The 17,292-nt window shown below is 37.0% G+C and overlaps 2 protein-coding genes across 8 annotated transcripts in view; one reads left to right on the top strand and one right to left on the bottom strand.

Annotated features, from left to right (window-relative positions):
• The window catches only part of ITGB3BP (integrin subunit beta 3 binding protein), a 59,166-nt gene extending 51,857 nt beyond the window's left edge, over positions 1-7,309 (top strand). For 2 of the 3 annotated variants that reach the window (XM_045802174.2, XM_045802176.2), the window contains exons 8-9: positions 1,968-2,018; positions 7,171-7,305. In XM_045802174.2, coding sequence (XP_045658130.1) covers positions 1,968-2,017 — 50 coding nt within the window. In that variant the 3' untranslated portion in view covers position 2,018; positions 7,171-7,305. Of the gene's footprint in view, positions 1-1,967; positions 2,019-7,170 lie in introns of all 3 variants that reach the window. The other variant, XM_045802175.2, reaches the window with a different exon arrangement.
• Positions 1-17,292, bottom strand: part of ALG6 (ALG6 alpha-1,3-glucosyltransferase) — a 99,421-nt gene that overhangs the window by 28,325 nt on the left and 53,804 nt on the right. For 4 of the 5 annotated variants that reach the window (XM_087865959.1, XM_045802170.2, XM_087865958.1 and 1 more), the window contains one exon: positions 10,585-11,417. The exons of the other annotated variant lie outside the window; for it this stretch is intronic. In XM_087865959.1, the coding sequence (XP_087722085.1) occupies positions 11,220-11,417 (198 nt within the window). In that variant the 3' untranslated portion in view covers positions 10,585-11,219. Of the gene's footprint in view, positions 1-10,584; positions 11,418-17,292 lie in introns of those variants that run through there. 5 annotated transcript variants of the gene reach the window in all.

The raw sequence follows: 17,292 nt of genomic DNA, 5'->3' as shown, positions 1-17,292 counted from the left end.
CTGTTTTGGGGATACGTTTTGACTGCTTACTTGAGATTTGTCTAGGATTTAAGGAAAAACAAACTGATTTATTACTTTTCAAAGCCTTTTAAATAATTTCTTACACAATTAAAATTTTTGTATACTTCTCTAGAAATATGATCATCTTTATCTTTTAAATAATCAGTAAAAAAAAAATTAACCATAGATTCGAACTCACTTAATAGCAATTATGTGTTTAAGAGGTGTAAATAACTTGCTATCAGACATTACGAATATCCAGGTGCTCCGTATGTGCTGATGACAACAAAATTGAAACGAAAGACTGTAATAATTCTGACTGGTTTTCTCTGCAGAAGATATTGATTATTTGTGTGTGGTGAGAGATTTGGAAAATTCAATTAAAGGAGTTGTGCAAAGGTTTCATAAATTTTCCTTCTACAGCATGTACACAGACATTGTTGCGTATTAAATCAATGCAGCACTTCACAATATATTTTCTTTGAAACATAAAAATAAATAACATTTAAACAGTTCTGCTTACTACAGAAACAAATTTTATTTTCTGTGAAGCATTTAGTCATGTGCTATCACTGACTCATACACATTTGCCAGCTGTAACAAATTTTATAGACATTTTCTCCAGAGACATATCTCACATACTATGAATTTTTAAATGAGCAAATGGTGAAGAAGGGATGTCAGCAATATAAAAATTGATCAGTTAAAAGATAAAAGCATAAGTAAAGAGATTTGTATGGTAGTCTTAATAGGTTTTATTAAATAAAAATACTATAAAAAGACAGTAATGAACAGACTGAAGACTAACCGTTCCTGAGGTGGAGAAAAATTATTCTGGCACATTTAGTAGAAATTGGTTTTATGTCACCTGACAGGTGAACATTTTTTTCCCCCATTTTAACTCTTAAAGTAGTCAGAAAAGCTCCTCAAAAAAAGAGCGGTTTATGTATTAAACACATATATAGACTAATAAAGCAGATATTTGTATTGTTATATAGCTAATTATATAGTTAAAAGCAGGACTTCTGTAAAAAGTATTGGGTGATTTTTCCTCCAGCTCAGACCTCACACAGGAGGAAAGGAGGCATCTGAATGCACACTGTTCGCACCATGTGACTTCAGCCTCTGGAATCTCCCTCTTTGTGAACTTCAGGCCTCTCTACTGCTTCTCTCTACCTGGATTGCTCTTTCTTCCATCTCTGTCTAGTAAATTCCTGCTTATCCTTTAAGGTCAGCCTCAGATGTCGGATCCTCTGTGAAATTCCCCCCAGCTCGCCGAGCTAAAGCTAAAGTGCTCCGTCCAGCCTTCTGCAACACTTGTCTGAATGGTTATAAATGTATTAGTTGTAGTGTTGTCCTGTATTCTAATTGTCCGGTTACAGGGCTCCTGGGCTCCTCCTTGGCAAACAAACAAAAGTCGTATCTCTATATTATAGCCCCAGAGCCTAGCATAGAACCTGATAGAAGGCCCACAATGCATGTTCAATGAATGAGTAAAAACAAATGTCACTCTAAGAATTTTTTAAAGGAATTTAAATATTTTCAAATACTGATAAATCACACTCTCCTTCCACGCCTCATCCCTTTAATATTTACTGAATGCCTACTATGAGCTAGGCACTGTTCTAGCACGAGGGATACAGTAATGAACAAGGCAGACATAGTCCTGCCCTCAGGCTTGTAGAATCTGTCACAAAAGACAAATAATTATAATAAAGCATAAGCATACATTATAAGTTTTTGGCACTTTTTATCCTAATTTCTTAAATGTACATTCTGAACCAGAATTGGACAAATAAGTAAGATATTGAAATGAGAATTTATAACCCCAAAGCTATTCGTAATGTAAAACAGAACTTTACGTTTAGGTTCTTTAATTTCATTTGATTAAGTATTTATTCTACATCATATACTGTGACAACTTACTTTGAACTGTTTTCTGAAAAAAAAATCTTTCTTTCTTATAGAATTATATCATCTTGACAGCCATGAATTCCTTAAAGGCATTTTAAACTGAGGTAGGGTTTCACCTTTCTAATTAAGGTTAGCCTTGTTAAATTTCACTGTTTTGTTCAGGTGGAAACATTTTATTTATATTATCAAATTTGGTACTGTCTATGAAGAAAATAGGGACATGAGCTTTGGAGGTGTTTTTGAAATTAAAATCTATTTTTATCAATAATAGGACAATCTGACAAGATGTGTGAGTGAGAGGCTGATTGAAATAACTGTTGAGCTCATCAGCCTAGCTTTAAAAGTCAAAAAGCTCATATTTTTAGGTGAGGTATAGAGGGCTCTTAATTTAGCACCTTTAGTATAAATAACTAGGTACTGGCAGGTGGGTTATAGTTTCTGTAGGACACATGTAACTGAACAAGATATAACAAGTCTATGAATTTAGAAATGTGCTGAATTAAGTAAATAATTATATATTACTTAGTGTATCTTTCCTTCAAAACAGTTCCCTGTAGACTCAGCAATATAAGTGAAAATGATAGATTTATAACTAGGTTCTTATATTAGCTAGACGCAATATGAGTGATCACACTAATAATGTGATATTAGTGTCTAACGAACCTGTAACTGAAGGTTCACATTCAGAACTAGCCTATCCCAGATTTAGTGGCATCAGTATTAATTAAGATTCTTAGAAGCTAACCAGATGTTGCCTGCTATCTCTTAGGAAAAATTAAGGCAAAATAAATTCTATACTGAAAATACATTTCTTTGGAAATGGTATTTCAAATGATTAGTATTAGCTTCCTAACTAATGGTTTTTAAAAATATTTGCAAAGCATCTTATATACAAAATTGTGTCACTTTTCATTCATTAAAATGTTTGTTCTGTTGTACGCAACAACTGATAGTTTATAATAATAGCCTACATTTATTAAGCACTGTCAATGTGCCAGGTACTACTGTAGGCACTTTATACAGATTCCATTCAACCTTTTCAACAACTTACGTGATATACAGTTATTGTCTTTATTTTATAGGTGAGGAAACTGAGGCACAAAGAGGTTAATAACCTTGTCCTAGAATTATATCAGCAACAGAGCCAGGATACTAACCTGAGGAGGCTAGTACCAGGGTCTTTGCTTTGCCCACTCATAATAGTAAACTGTGGTCGTCAGGTTTCACTGCTGATGAGAGGTTTTAGATCCTATTAAGTAGAAAGGATCTAATATATATACATATACACACATACTCCTCATAGGGTTAAACATTTTGTACAATTTCTGGTCCATGGCAATCCATCAGACAACTATTAGATGGCAATCATAAATACATAGTTGCAGTTGCACATCTGGCTAATAACATACACATTTAATATATGATGGTCTCATTCGTGAACTTTGGGGAACTCAGAGTACTGAGAATAGCTCTGTGTTCCTGGATTCTAATAAAGATTAGAATGTTAGTGTTCGTCTGAGTCTTTAATATGAGTAGTACTTACAAAAAACTTGCAAGAATGAAGGTTGACCTACCACTCAACTTCGCTTTTAGTGGGAAGCAGAGGAGAGAAATAACAATGAAGTGAAAGTGGACTAAACCTTTGAGGCATTTCCCTGGGTTCTTTTGACACTGTTTTCTTCTTCCTTTGGGCACTTTCTTCATGACCTCACCCATTCCTTCACTTTAGTTCTCACCTTAGTGCAATTTATGGTTTCCAAATGAATTTTGACCCTCTTCCTGAGCTATAAACCCACAATCTCAGCTGCCATACAGTGTCCCCCAAATATACTGATTTCATCTTTTCCCCCAAAAAAATTCTTCCTCATTCTATCTTTCTAGGGATTACATTCATCCAGTGATAAGGCTCAAAACCTCAAAATTCTGTCCCTTTTATGTGCCCCCATATGCAACTGCTGCTGGGTCAAATCACTTCTAAAAATGTCTACCTCTCCCTCCCATGCCCCCTGCACTAGTTTATTCCTTCATGACCTCTTATCCAGCTTATCCTCCCCATTGTAACCTGCCTCTCTGCCGCTTGGTCCCTTTTCCCTACAGCCTGTCCTGCTACTGGACAAATTATACTTAAGATATCTACCATATTCACAGTAAAATCCAAATTTATACTAACATTCAGAACTCTCCCTAACATGACCACAGCATACCTTGTCCTTGTGCCTTAGTCACTCCAAATTATGTACCATTCTTCAGGCACACTCCTTGGAGACAACCTTTCTAATTCCCTTATCTTTGTTCTTGTCTCTCCTCTGCTTGACATATGTTTTCCCCCATCATTATCAAAAATTTACCCATCTTTCAAAACCTGCTTATAACTCATCTTACACTAGGCTTCCTCAGATCCCTCTTTTCCATGTTCTCTCATTGTTCCTTTTTTGTGCATTTGTCATTGCTGTCCAACTGGTATGACGAAGGGAGGGTTTTAAACTCTGATTTTGTCCTGTGCCCTAGAAACCTCTGACAGGCACAGTACTCGTGATACCATTGTGGCCAGCTTCCCTGTCTGCACGTCAGTTCCTGCCCTCTCTCACACTTAAGTGATTATTCTTCCTAACCTTTATTGTTCAGTGGGGGGAAATAACCCATACAAATTCACTCCCAGAGCCTTTAACAAGCAAAGCCTTTATAAAATAATGTTAGGATAAGAGAGAGTGTCAGTAAGAGAGGCAGCAACCTGTGGGCCGCAGACAGGACAAAGACCAGCAAAAGGGTGGGGGAAGCATGGTTTGGGCTAATATTAACAGGGGATACTGCAGGAGATACTGGAAAAATATATCTAGAAACAACTGGATAAATCACTTGGTTAACGAAAGTATGATGCTTAGTATAAACCTAGCACTTGCATAATGCCAGTCTTCTAAAACCTAGTGACCAAGCTAAAGATACAAGATTTATATTCTATACATGAAATGATAATAATGGAAGGCGAGCTATGATAAGCAATACAAGTTCAGATCCCTCTTCTTTCCAGGATTCTGCCCAATAGCAAGCACAAAAAAGGATGAGTACTTTGGGATCAAAGTGTCAATTTGATTAGTGGAGGACTTGATAACCTCCAACATGGCAGGTCCTCTGGCAGAAGCTTAGGGTAACTAATGTGGAGTGTGCCTAAGGCAGAAGTGGGACGTCCTCTCTCCCACGCTGAGTCTAAATCATGAGCCCTGTGAATCTCAGTCTTGAACCTGAGGAGAAAGCTGGATCTTTGAAATAAACCCCATGTCCATGTGCCTCTACAATAGTAAAGACCACAGATCTGCCTATGCTTGATTGCAGATGAGATCAATAGAATGGGCTAGTCTTACAGCACGAAATTAGGAAGCACAAAGACCCACTGGACTTGAGAGTAGACAGGGAAAGCGTGTTGCGTAAGAAGAGTGACAGGTAATATTACTAGTAAAATGTGAATTAATGTTCTGGGACTTTGGCCAATCAAGTCTGTCACTCCTGCATGGGGTAGAGAAAGCAGAAGAGTTGACAGTTCCTTCCTCTTCAGATTAAGGAGTATAAACATTCCTCTTTAAGAACCAAATGAAGAATAAGCAATAGTATAGGAATATACAGCAAACATAGATCACCTCAGGATAGAGTGATTAGGTCATTATTTAAGAGTTCAAGATTTTAAAATCAATTTTAGTTATTCCACTCTACATTATCTCTGACAGAGGACCATCCAGACACTAGTAATGGAAACACTGTACTTTACTAGGAAGCTTGAATTTGAGAAATGGGTCATTCTGATAGGCTGTATAAACATCCTAGGCAGAGAGAACACGAACAAAAAGGCAGAAAAGCAGAATGACTGAACAAGTAGGTTCGACCACATCATTGACAATTATGATCACCAGGCTTAATAGGTTCAGACTTTATTCATTAGGCAGAAGTAGACCAGTGAAGATTATTAGGGAAGTAACAATCCAAAATATGCTTTAGAAAGAATATAATTGCTGTATGAACGATAATTCCTGTCAAAATACTGCTCATGAATTGCATCACCATATCTAAATTGCTTTTCGTGTTCTGAGACATTCATCTCCAGAACCAGTACGGCAGTGTAGAGATAATATACATGCTACTGTATTCTTGTGTTGTGACATTAATCACACTGACCACAGTATTTGTTTCTGCTGGATCCTGAATATGGCATCAGAATCTTCCTCAACACACTTCTAGCAGCCCTGATCAATTGATGAAACTGCTTTGCATGGTCTGGCATTGTAACAGAGAACAGGATTTGGATTACATGTCCAGCATCAGCTCTGTTATCTACTTAGAGCTCTGTGGCCTTTACTAGGCACTTGGGTCCCCTAAACCCTAGTTATAAAATGGGACTGATATTTACCTTGTGGGACGGTATAAAATAAGCTTAATAGCACCTCCCCCACGTAACTAATGAGAGTCTTACTTTCCTGTATAGTATTGTCATTTGTGTATCAGTAACCTATAGGGATATTAAGTGAATACTAGAGTACTTAAAATATTCTATAGGAATTCAAACCAGACTCAAATTGGCAAGAGTTGGTGGTTGTCAAGTTGGCAACCTACCTTCTTCTAGGACAAGAATATATGTGGACTCTCATGAATAGGGAAATATAGAAGCCTACCATGAATTACTTCTTAATAGATGCCAATGTAAGCATGGGAGGGGTATTTCAGGAGTGAAAGGTCCACGTGCCCTAAGGGAAATATGCCATCACTTGCCAATGCCTGCTCTCCTCAAAGACTTTCTGTCACACGGAGGTCCTAAACCAAACGACAGGAACTTCTGCCACCACTAGGGGGCCCCAGAAGGACATGCTCTGACTAGGAATGCCAGTAAATACGGTATCTTTTTTGGGGGGGCAGCTGTTGGAGAAAACACCTGCTGAGAGGCCCTTAAGGCTTATAGACAAAAGGCATGTAGATTTTGGTGTTTTCCGCAAGTAGGTCATGTAGGAGTTTTAGAAATCTCTCAGAAGTATCTCAAGATTGATCTTCACATAAAGTGAAGAGTGTGATGTCTGAGTAGCCCTACTGACAATTATTTGTGAAGGTGAATCTTGTTAGAAGACCCAAAAATAAGCAAATAAGAGATTACCAGTATCTAAACTAGGTACCAAATTACAGGGTAAATGGGTGTTTAAATCATTTAAGTGGTGTATGAGATGCATGTTAACTTAGAAACTAATTCTTGATTTAATAATCATCTTTTATATCCTGCAGGCATTTAGAAGAAATGCACTTACTATGAACACCAACTTTTTCTGCATCTGCCTGATCGTATTTAAAGGAACAGAAGAAATGTTTGTAATTAATCTGCCCAGTAAATACCAGATCATAGCACTAGGCAGGTGCGTGTCTAGATAAAATTTCTTGCAGCTAATTTAAACTTTCTACACACACCAGTAGATAATCTCAATGTAAATAATACATTTCTTCTTGACCCTTTAATGTAAGCCAACAAGTAGAAGAGGATATTAACTCCTATTCTGTATCACATACACTTCTGTATGCTTTTAGCATTTGTGGATAGATTTAAAGCATTTATGAAAATGGCACTTGGGCAAAACTATGTTTTAAAACTCAGATTACATTTAATGATGAGTGGAATTAGGTACCACCTTCCCATGTAAAGCCCCAAATGCGTATTAGATTCTTTTTAAACTTTTAAAATTTTTCTAGACGTTTATTGCGTAGCCACTATCTCAGGAATGAGTTTTTATACTCTTTCTATGCTTATACAGAAAAAATATTTTCAAAGTTTTAAAATTCTCACACCTTTTATAAAATAGTGGAATGCATTTTTCAGTACATATATATTTTTAAATATGAACTTGTTCTTAAACTAAACTACACAGACTACTGAATTTAAAGAAAGGACCTTTTTTATGGGGTATGTGATCACCTCCAAATTATTTTGAAGGATTGATTTAAATTTCTGTTTTTCTGTGGTGTTATTTTGTATCATCCCTGTACTATCGCCAAATAAAGGGGACGTGGGAATCACAGGATGTGTTATAAATTGATAACATGTTTTTTTAAAACCTCTGTATTTTTCTTTGACCATCTCTACAGGGAAAAAAAATGCTATTCCCTTGGTACTTGCCCTAAGTCTTGGCAAAATTCGTATATTACTGTATCATGTAAATAAAAATACTATATGAAAAATCTGAAACAAAATTTAAGTTTGAAAATAACTGATTTTCCATTTAGAGAATCTTCAGACTTACCTCTTAAAATGAAAATGAGTTTTTAAAAACTATTAAATGACATTGATACTAAATAGTAACCCAATTAACTATTAAACCTAATTCCCTTCACTAATGATTTTATTGGTACTATTTAAATAAGATTTTAAAGAAAATCTGTCTGCTAAATATTAAGAACACTTTGTGATACAGTCCTTATAATAGGACATTACCTAAATATACCAAAAAGGGTAATTCTTTTGTGTTCTAGCATTGAAAACTAACCTTAGGATGTAAGGCAAAGCATAGAAAGAAACTTAGGAAATAAAGGGTTAAGAAGTAGATTGGTTGCATATGTAATGCAAGTTATGTAGGTATGTGCTTAATGCTATTAAGTCAGTTACTGTATGTTTGACCTCAATACACTAAGCTTTTGCCTTTCAGAACAGCTGGGTCTGCTAAGAATCATTTCCCAGTTCTCTTCATTGTAGATCAGATGACTCTCGCTTTATCACCCTTGGAGGCCACATGAAGGACAAAGCAGAAAGATCCACACACAAAACTAATGTTTATATGGGGGGAAGGGGGGTGTGGCATGGAGGAAGGCGGGGGAGATACACTTGGCCCTGATCTTCCAATGAACATAACAGAAGAGAGACCAATTGAGACTTGAAACCCCTGTGTTACTCCAACCATTATTTAGCTACATCCTATCCATCTTTTACTCTTTGTATTGAACAGAAAGGCTCCTTTGGCTGCCTTGACTTTTGTAAATGTTTCACTCACTTAGTTGTGGTTTATCATTTGGACAGAATGCTACATCTGGGATTTTTCTCCCCTCCTTAACGCCTCAAGGGAAAATGGCTTCTGTATGCTTCATATTTGATACATGAACGTACACCCTGTTCTCTTCATTTTAAGAAGCAAGCCTAAGTTTATTGGTAACAGACAACTGCATTTCTCAGAAACAGCCCTTCCCTCTAAAATGAACTTGAAAATAACTTAGAAGCGTTCATTTCTTGACAGGTATATTAGTGAAGTAACTGAGAAATCTTCAGTATTTTTGCATTATCTAAATATCTTTACATTAAAACATCCCAATAACCCAGAGTGTAACTGAGAGAGAGAAGTACTTTGGAATTACCCATTTCTGTGATCTTAATTCATCAACGGACATTTTTAGTATTTTGGAACCTAATCCTTCAAAGTGGACTCTTCTTAAATTGGTTTCTAATGGATATGAGATACTTGACTTATAATTGCTGCAAATCTCCATAAAAGCTACAGTGTTAATATGATTAAATTATCTGGGGAAAAATGTGTATTTAGAGGATTTACCTACAAGATACCTTGATTATGGGTGCATTCTACTTTATTAGTATTTATATGATATACTTTTATTTTCAAATAATGTTTCTTTGCTCCAGTTATTTACAAGTTAGAACTTCCTCATCACTGATTTAAATCAACATCCTGTGTTAAACCCATGTATGCTATTACAAAAAATAAAAAAACAGGACTACACCAGCCAGCCAAGATGCTGACATTTGGGCACAGTGATTACAGATGGTGACCATGGACAGCGATGTTCCTGCTGATTCGGCAGTGATTCAAGGCTGCTTTTCTGTGCTGACCTGCCCTTTGAGTCTTTATGCACATTTGCTTTGAGAAAGAAATACTTCCTTTTTGCTTTGTCTAAACCTACTTCCTTTATCAGACTTACAAGCACATACCTTCTTGTGGCCTGTGGCTATCCCATGTCTAGAACCAGATTTTCTTTATGTATATGTGCTCACTGTTTTAAAATGTATCACCACTTAGTCAATATATTTTAATGGATGTCTTATGAAAGAAACATATTCATTAAAAACAGGTTGATGTGAAAATAATTGTTTTATTCTTAACCACAGAGACTAAAGAGAACACATCTTTTTTTCCCCCTGCCCTCCCAAAAGAACAATCTTTACATAAGAAACTGTAACACAGGGACACCTGGGTGGCTCAGTCGCTAAGCATCTGCCTTTGGCTCAGGTCATGATCCCGGGGTCCTGGGATCCAGCCCCCAGTTGGCTCCCTGCTCAGTGGGGAGCCTGCTTCTCCCTCTCCTACTCCCCCTGCTTGTGTTCCCTTTCACTGTTTCTCTGTCAAATAAATAAAATCTTAAAAAAAAGAAAAAAGAGACTATAACATAGATACATTATTTTTACCAATTAAATATGATAGTAAAGATGAGCTTCTCCTAATATAGAATGATACATTATTAACAGAGCCAAGTTAACATGAAACATGATATGAATCAATGCTTATGGAAGTGATAATCTTGAGCTACTTAAAAAAGATCAAAAGGATGAAATCCTGTATAAAACCATTCAACTTAAACAGAATGATCCTAAAAGTTTAGAATTAGTGATCATGAGTAATTAAAAAAAAATCACTCAAACCACTTAAATTCAATAAAATTCACTGTTTAATTGCATTCAAGTAAGTCAGCATTTTTGGAAATAACATGGTCTAATCTCTCTCCCTTGTTATAAAGAAATCAAATTTGTACATGTAATAAGGCGTGTTCAAACTTCAAGCACTTTAAATTGCCTTCTCACAGTAATTAAACATTTAATCCCTGAGATATAATTTCTAAAGAATGAAATACACATTACTTGCATTCTAAAATGTAAGGAAAACTAAATTTAAATACCAAAATTAGTGATTTCTTTAAAAAGAAGGGCTTGATTCTCCCAGTAAGCTCACTGGATTTGCAGATTTTTTTTTTTTAAGACAACAAATTGTAGAGTACATTTCCTGAGTAAACACTAGGATTAAGGGAATTTTCTCTTATTTTCCCACTTGGATAACTGAATATTAATAAAACCACATCTTGGCCACTTCATGTTTAGAAAATAAAAGCCTCCAATGGGCTTGAGTCCCCTTATATATTTACTTTGCATAGACAACAATGACTTTCCACCATTTTTTCCCTATCATTTTGTGATTCTCAAAATGATAATTTCATTTATACATAGCAAAAAAGTTCAAAAAAACCTTTAAGCACTGTTAATATTTTCACATCTGTTTGTGGAGATAGAGCTAGTTGATTTTCTTCTGATTTCTTCCATTTTTGGAGTCCCACATGATTATAATGTTAAAGTATACCAAGAAGAACAGGAAGTTCAAGCAAGATACAAAACAAACCAATACAGAAAATAAGTCCGGCAATTTCTGAGGAGGTTCCAGTGTGACAGTTATCAGTGTCAGAAGTACCATACTGATGACTGAGATAAGAAACTACAAGGAGGGAAAAGGACATTATTGAGTAATATAAAAGATAAAATTTGAATATACTGGTAACATTTACTTATAGCTGTAAGTGAGCAGAATTGAAAGTGAGGGGTGGGGGTCCAGTCTCTTCTACTGGTGGATCTCAACCTAGGCCACATGTTAGAATCATCTGAGGGGTAGGTATAAAAATCTCAATGCCAGGCCACACTTCAGACCAATTAAATCAGAGTTTTCTGGGGTAGGCCTCAGGATTTAAAAGCTTTCCAAGTGATTCCCATGTGTAGCCAAAGCCTTAGAACCCCTATCATACTTAATACCACCCAAGAACTAACCAAAGTTCTCTGGAACAGACAATATTGCTAGTGAGGGTTAAATTCAGGGTATGCTCCAGGGCCTTGAGTTCCTATAGGATATAAAGTTCTAAGCTAATCTAAGAATCTGTCTATAAAAAAGCCTTCTATGGCAAATAGAAAATTATATTTCATATTCATGGAACACTGTCAATGAGCTAATGCCGCAGTAAGTCATGGTGGAGCGTATGAAAGAAAATGTAATCTTCTGGCCTCAAAGAGTTTTCAATTTAATTAGGGGAATGCATGAACTAATTAAATAAAATCACAAGGTCACATTTTATTAAATGCCAAAATGAATAGAAAAAATACTTCATTTATTGTAATTGTGTAGCAGCCAGTTTTCTTTAGTGCACTGTATAGAACTTTCTGCAATGATGGAAATGTTCTACGCCTGTGTACAGCAGGAGAGTAACTGCTAACCACATGTGGTTATTGAGCATTCAAAATATGCCTATTGTGACTGAGCTGAATTTATTTTATTTAATTTTAATGTTTAAATTTTTAATGTGTCTAGTGGCTACCATATTGGACAGGTTTTTTTTTTTTTTTTTAAGATTTACTTATTTATTATTTGAGAGAGAGAGAGCGTGTGCACAGAGAGGAGGCATAGGGGGAGAGGGAAGAGAACCTCAAGCAGACTCCCTGCTGAGCACCAGGGCCCTGGGATCATCGCCTGAACTGAAAGCAACAGTGGGATACATAACCGATACATAACCGACTGAGCCACCAGGTGCCCCTACCGTACTGGAGAGTTTAGCTTTAGACTGTGAGCTCCTTTAAGATGAGGACCAGCCAGATCTTATTCAGTTCACCCTGGCATAGCACCTAAGTACGCAGAAGCTGCTTAAGTAAATGTAGAAAGCAAGCAGTGAGAAATCATAGTGACTTTCGTGCAGGAGGTGGGACAAAATGGAACCCTGAAAGACGTTCTAAAGGCTATAACAGGATTTAAAGATATGAATAGAGTAGTACAGTGCTCATTCCAGATGGAAGCCTGGGAAGGACAGTAACCAAAAGGGCTCACAAACAGGTATAAACAGGCCAAAAATATCCTCCAAAAGGAAAATCCCTGTCAACCTTGGTGAAAAATGAAAACTTCTGAAGTGAAATCATCAAATTTAAAGTTTCGAAATTAAGGGGCACCTGCATGGCTCAGTCATTGAAGCGTCCAACTCTTTGATTTCAGCTCAGGTCATGATCTCATGGTTGTGAGCGAGAGCCTTGCATCAGGCTCTATGCTCAGCACAGAGTCTGCTTTAGATTCTTTCCCCCTTGCCTTCCCTCTCCCTTTGCTCCTCCCCCCGCTTAAATAAAGAAAATCTTAAAAAAAAAAAAAAAGTTTCAAACAAGAAATATGGCACTGGTTGAAATGTCATGACACTATGATCCTGAATCAGTGTTAAGGGGCATGTTAAAATTCCTCCTGCTTTTTTTCTGTTTTAATTTTTACTTTAAAGATTTTATTTAGGGGCGCCTGGGTAGCGCAGTCGTTAAGCGTCTGCCTTCGGCTCAGGGCGTGATCCCGGCGTTTCGGGATCGAGTCCCACATCGGGCTTCTCCGCTGGGAGCCTGCTTCTTCCTTTCCCACTCCCCTGCTGTGTTCCCTCTCTCACTGGCTGTCTCTCTGTCACATAAATAATAAATAAAATCTTTAAAAAAATAAATAAATAAATAAAGATTTTATTTATTCATTTGAGTAAGAGCGAGAGAGAGCATGAGTGGGGTGAGGGACAGAGGGAGAATCAGACTCCCTGCTGAGCAGGAAGCCTGATGTGGACTTGATCCCAGGATCTGGGACCATGACATGAGCCGAAGGCAGATGCTTAACTGACTGAGCCACCCAGGTGCCCCCAGATGGCACCACTTTAGATAACTACCCTGTGTCCTCACCACCATGTCCTCCACTCCATAAAAGCCAGGGGTTAAGATGCAGAGAATGGGCAGAGACTATTCAGAAGATAACAGGTGCATAGTAACACCTGGATCATCAGTCCACCAGCCTGGTTGTCCCTATCAGTAAATTACCCTGAATGAACAACTGTATGCCAACAATTAGATAACAGAGGAAATGGACACATTCTTAGATACCACTGAGGGGCACCTGAGTGGCTTAGTCAGTTAAGTGTCTGCCTTCTGCTTGGGTCATGATTCCAGGGTCCTGGGATGCAGCCCCACATTGGGCTCCCTGCTCAGGGGGCAGACTGTTTCTGCCTCTTCCCCTGGCTCTACCCCCTGCTCATGTTCTCTCTCTCAAATAAATAAATATAATCTTAAGAAAGTAAGAAAAGGAAGAAAGAAAAGAAAGACACCACTGAAACTGTCTGAAGAAATATAGACAGTCCAGGGGCGCCTGGTGGCCTGACTCTTGATTTCTGCTCAGGTCATAATCTCAGGATCCTTGGATCGAGCCCATCAGGTTCTGAGCTCAGTGCAGACTCAGCTTGTCTCCCTCCCTCTGCTCCTCCCCCCCCAAAATAAATAAAAACAAAACAAAACAAACCCCAGGAAGTCCAAATTGACCTGTAACAAAGAAACTTAATCATTTTTTAAAGTCCCACAAAGACAGGCCCAGGCACAGATGGCTTCACTGGTGAATTATGCCAAATGTTTATAGAAGAATTAATATCTATCCTTCATAAATGCTTCCAAAAAGTAGAAAAGAAACACCTCCCAACTCATTCTATTAAGCAAGCATTAACCCTGATACCAAAACCAAACAAAGACTTCATAAGGAAAAAAACCCTAAGACCAATATCCCTTATGAATATAGATGTAAAAGTCTTCTATAAAATACTGGCAAACGCAGAGGGGAGGGCATGGGAAGATGGGTGAAATGGGTGAAGGGGCTTAAGAGGTACAAAGTTCCAGTTATAAAAAAGATAAATCACAGGGATTAAAAGTACAGCATAGGCCTATTTTCTTCACAATTTGGAGATTTTTCTTTGGAGCACTTGGCTGCAAATGAATGCATGACTCAAATAAAAGGTTGGAGAAATAACAATGTTACCTTTTTTTTTTTTGTAAGTGGGTTCCACACCCAATGTGGGTCTCCAATTCAAGACAGAGAGATCAAGTGATATGCTTAACCAACTGAGCCTGCTAGAGGCCCCAACAAAGTTACCTTTAAAAATTAAGATAGTTTGGGGCAACAAGCTGGCTCAGTCGATAGAGCATACGACTCTTGATCTTGGGGTCATGAATTGGAGACCCACATTGGATGTGGAGTTTACTTGAAAGTAAAAATAAATAGGGGCGGGGCACTGGATGGCTCTGTCGGTTAAGCATGTGCCTTTGGCTCAGGTCATGATGCCAGGGTTCTAGGATCAAGCCCTGTGTTGGGATTCCTGCTCAGTGGGGAGTCTGCTTCTCCTCCCTCTGCCCCTCCCCCCAGCTTGTGCTCTCTCTCTTGCTCTCTCTCTCAGGCACGTGCTCTTCTCTCAAATAAATGAATGAAATCTTTGGGGGGAAAAAAAAGATGTTTGCTATCTACTGGCTAAGACAAAAATAAACTTTAAAAAAATTCTTTTAACTTCAAAAAATAAATAAAAAAAAATTAAAGTACAGCATAGGGAATGTAGTCAATAAATACTGCAGTAAATTTTTATCATGAAGACAGTAACTATACTCACTATGATGAGCATTTCATCAAATCGCTAGGCTGTACACCTGAAACTAGCATAATCTTGTATGTCAACTATACTTCAGTTAGAAAAAAATACCAGGGGCGCCTGGGTGGCACAGCGGTTAAGCGTCTGCCTTCGGCTCAGGGCGTGATCCCGGCGTTATGGGATCGAGCCCCACATCAGGCTCCTCTGCTATGAGCCTGCTTCTTCCTCTCCCACTCCCCCTGCTTGTGTTCCCTCTCTCGCTGGCTGTCTCTATCTCTGTCAAATAAATAAATTAAAAAAATCTTTTAAAAAAAAAAAAAAGAAAAAAATACCAGCAACCCAAACCACTGGCATATAAAAAGGTTTACATATCACGATCAAGTGGGACTTATCCCAAGAGTGTAAGCAAGATTAGTTCAACATACAAAAATCAATCAATAATATACTATATTAATAGAATAAGGGAAAAAATACATGATCATATCAGACAAAGGAAAAATATTTTTCATAATAAAAACACTCAATAAATTAGGAATAGAAGAGAACTTCCTCAACTGAATAAAGGCCAGCTATAAAAAGCCCACAGCTAACATCACAGTTAATGGTGAAAGACTAGATGCTTTTCCCCTAAAATCAGGAAGAAAAGATGCTCACTCTTGCCACTTGTATTCAACATTGTACGGGAGGTTCTAGCCAGGGTAAGCAAGGAAAAGAAATAAAAAGCATTCAGACAGGAAAAGAAGTAAAACTATCATGATTTGCAGATGACATAATCTTGTATGTAGAAAATCAGAAGGATTCCACTAAAACTTAAAACATGGAATACAAGTTCAGCAAGTGTATTTGTATACAGTGACAATGAACATTATAAAAATGAAATTAAGAAAATTCCATTTACAAAAACATCATAAAGAATAAAATACTTAGAAATAAATTTAACATAAGTGGAAGACCTGTACACTGAACACTACAGAATACTGTTGAAGAAAATTAAAGAATATCTAAATAAATGGAAATTCATCTATGTTCATGGATTTGGAAGACTAAATCTTGTTAAGATGACAATATTCCATGAATTCATATACAGATTTAGAGCAATCCTTTTCAAAATCTTAGCTGGGTTTTTAGAGAAACTGACAAGGTGATCCTAAAAATAATATAGAAATGCAAGGAACATAGAATAGCTAAAACAATCATGAGAAAGAACAAAGTTGGAGGAATCACATTCTGAATATCAAAACTACAAAGCAACAGTAATCAAGACTGTAGTACTGGAATAATGATAGACATATAGATCAGTGGAATAGAATTGAAAGTCCAGAAATAAACACTTATATTTAAGATCAGTTGATTTTCAACAAAGGTACCAACACAATTCATTGGTGCTGGAAAAACTTCATAAAGTTGGACTCCTACCTCACACCAAACACAAAAATTAACTCAAAATGAATCAGTGATCTAAAGATAAAACTCTTAAAAGAAAACATAAGGGTAACTCTTCATGACCTTTACACAATGGTTTCTTAGATATGACATCAAAAGCATAGGGGCACCTAGTTGGCTCCGTCAGTACAACACACAACTCTTGAACTCGGGGTCATGAGTTTAAACCCCACACTGGGCATTAAGCTTACTTTAAAAAAAAAAAGGCACAGATAACGAAAGAAAGAAAGATGTTGGGTTTCATAAAAATCAAAAAAAACTTTCATGCTGCAAACAATATCATTAAGAAAGTGAAGGAAATCTACATAATAGAAATATTTCCAAGTCATGTACCCAGTAAGGGACCTGTATCACAAATGTATAAAGAACTCTTACAACTCAAAAATACAAAGACAACCCAATTAAAAATGGGCAAACGATATGAATAGGCATTTCTCCAAGAATGATATACAAACGGCCAGTGAGCACATAAAAAGA

The sequence above is a fragment of the Ursus americanus genome, chromosome 12 (assembly GCF_024610735.1).
Source record: "Ursus americanus isolate L20-20 chromosome 12, mUrsAme1.1.p, whole genome shotgun sequence".
Taxonomy (NCBI): domain Eukaryota; kingdom Metazoa; phylum Chordata; class Mammalia; order Carnivora; family Ursidae; genus Ursus; species Ursus americanus.
Note: the sequence above shows the minus strand (reverse complement) of the source record. Positions and strands in the feature narration are given on the sequence as shown.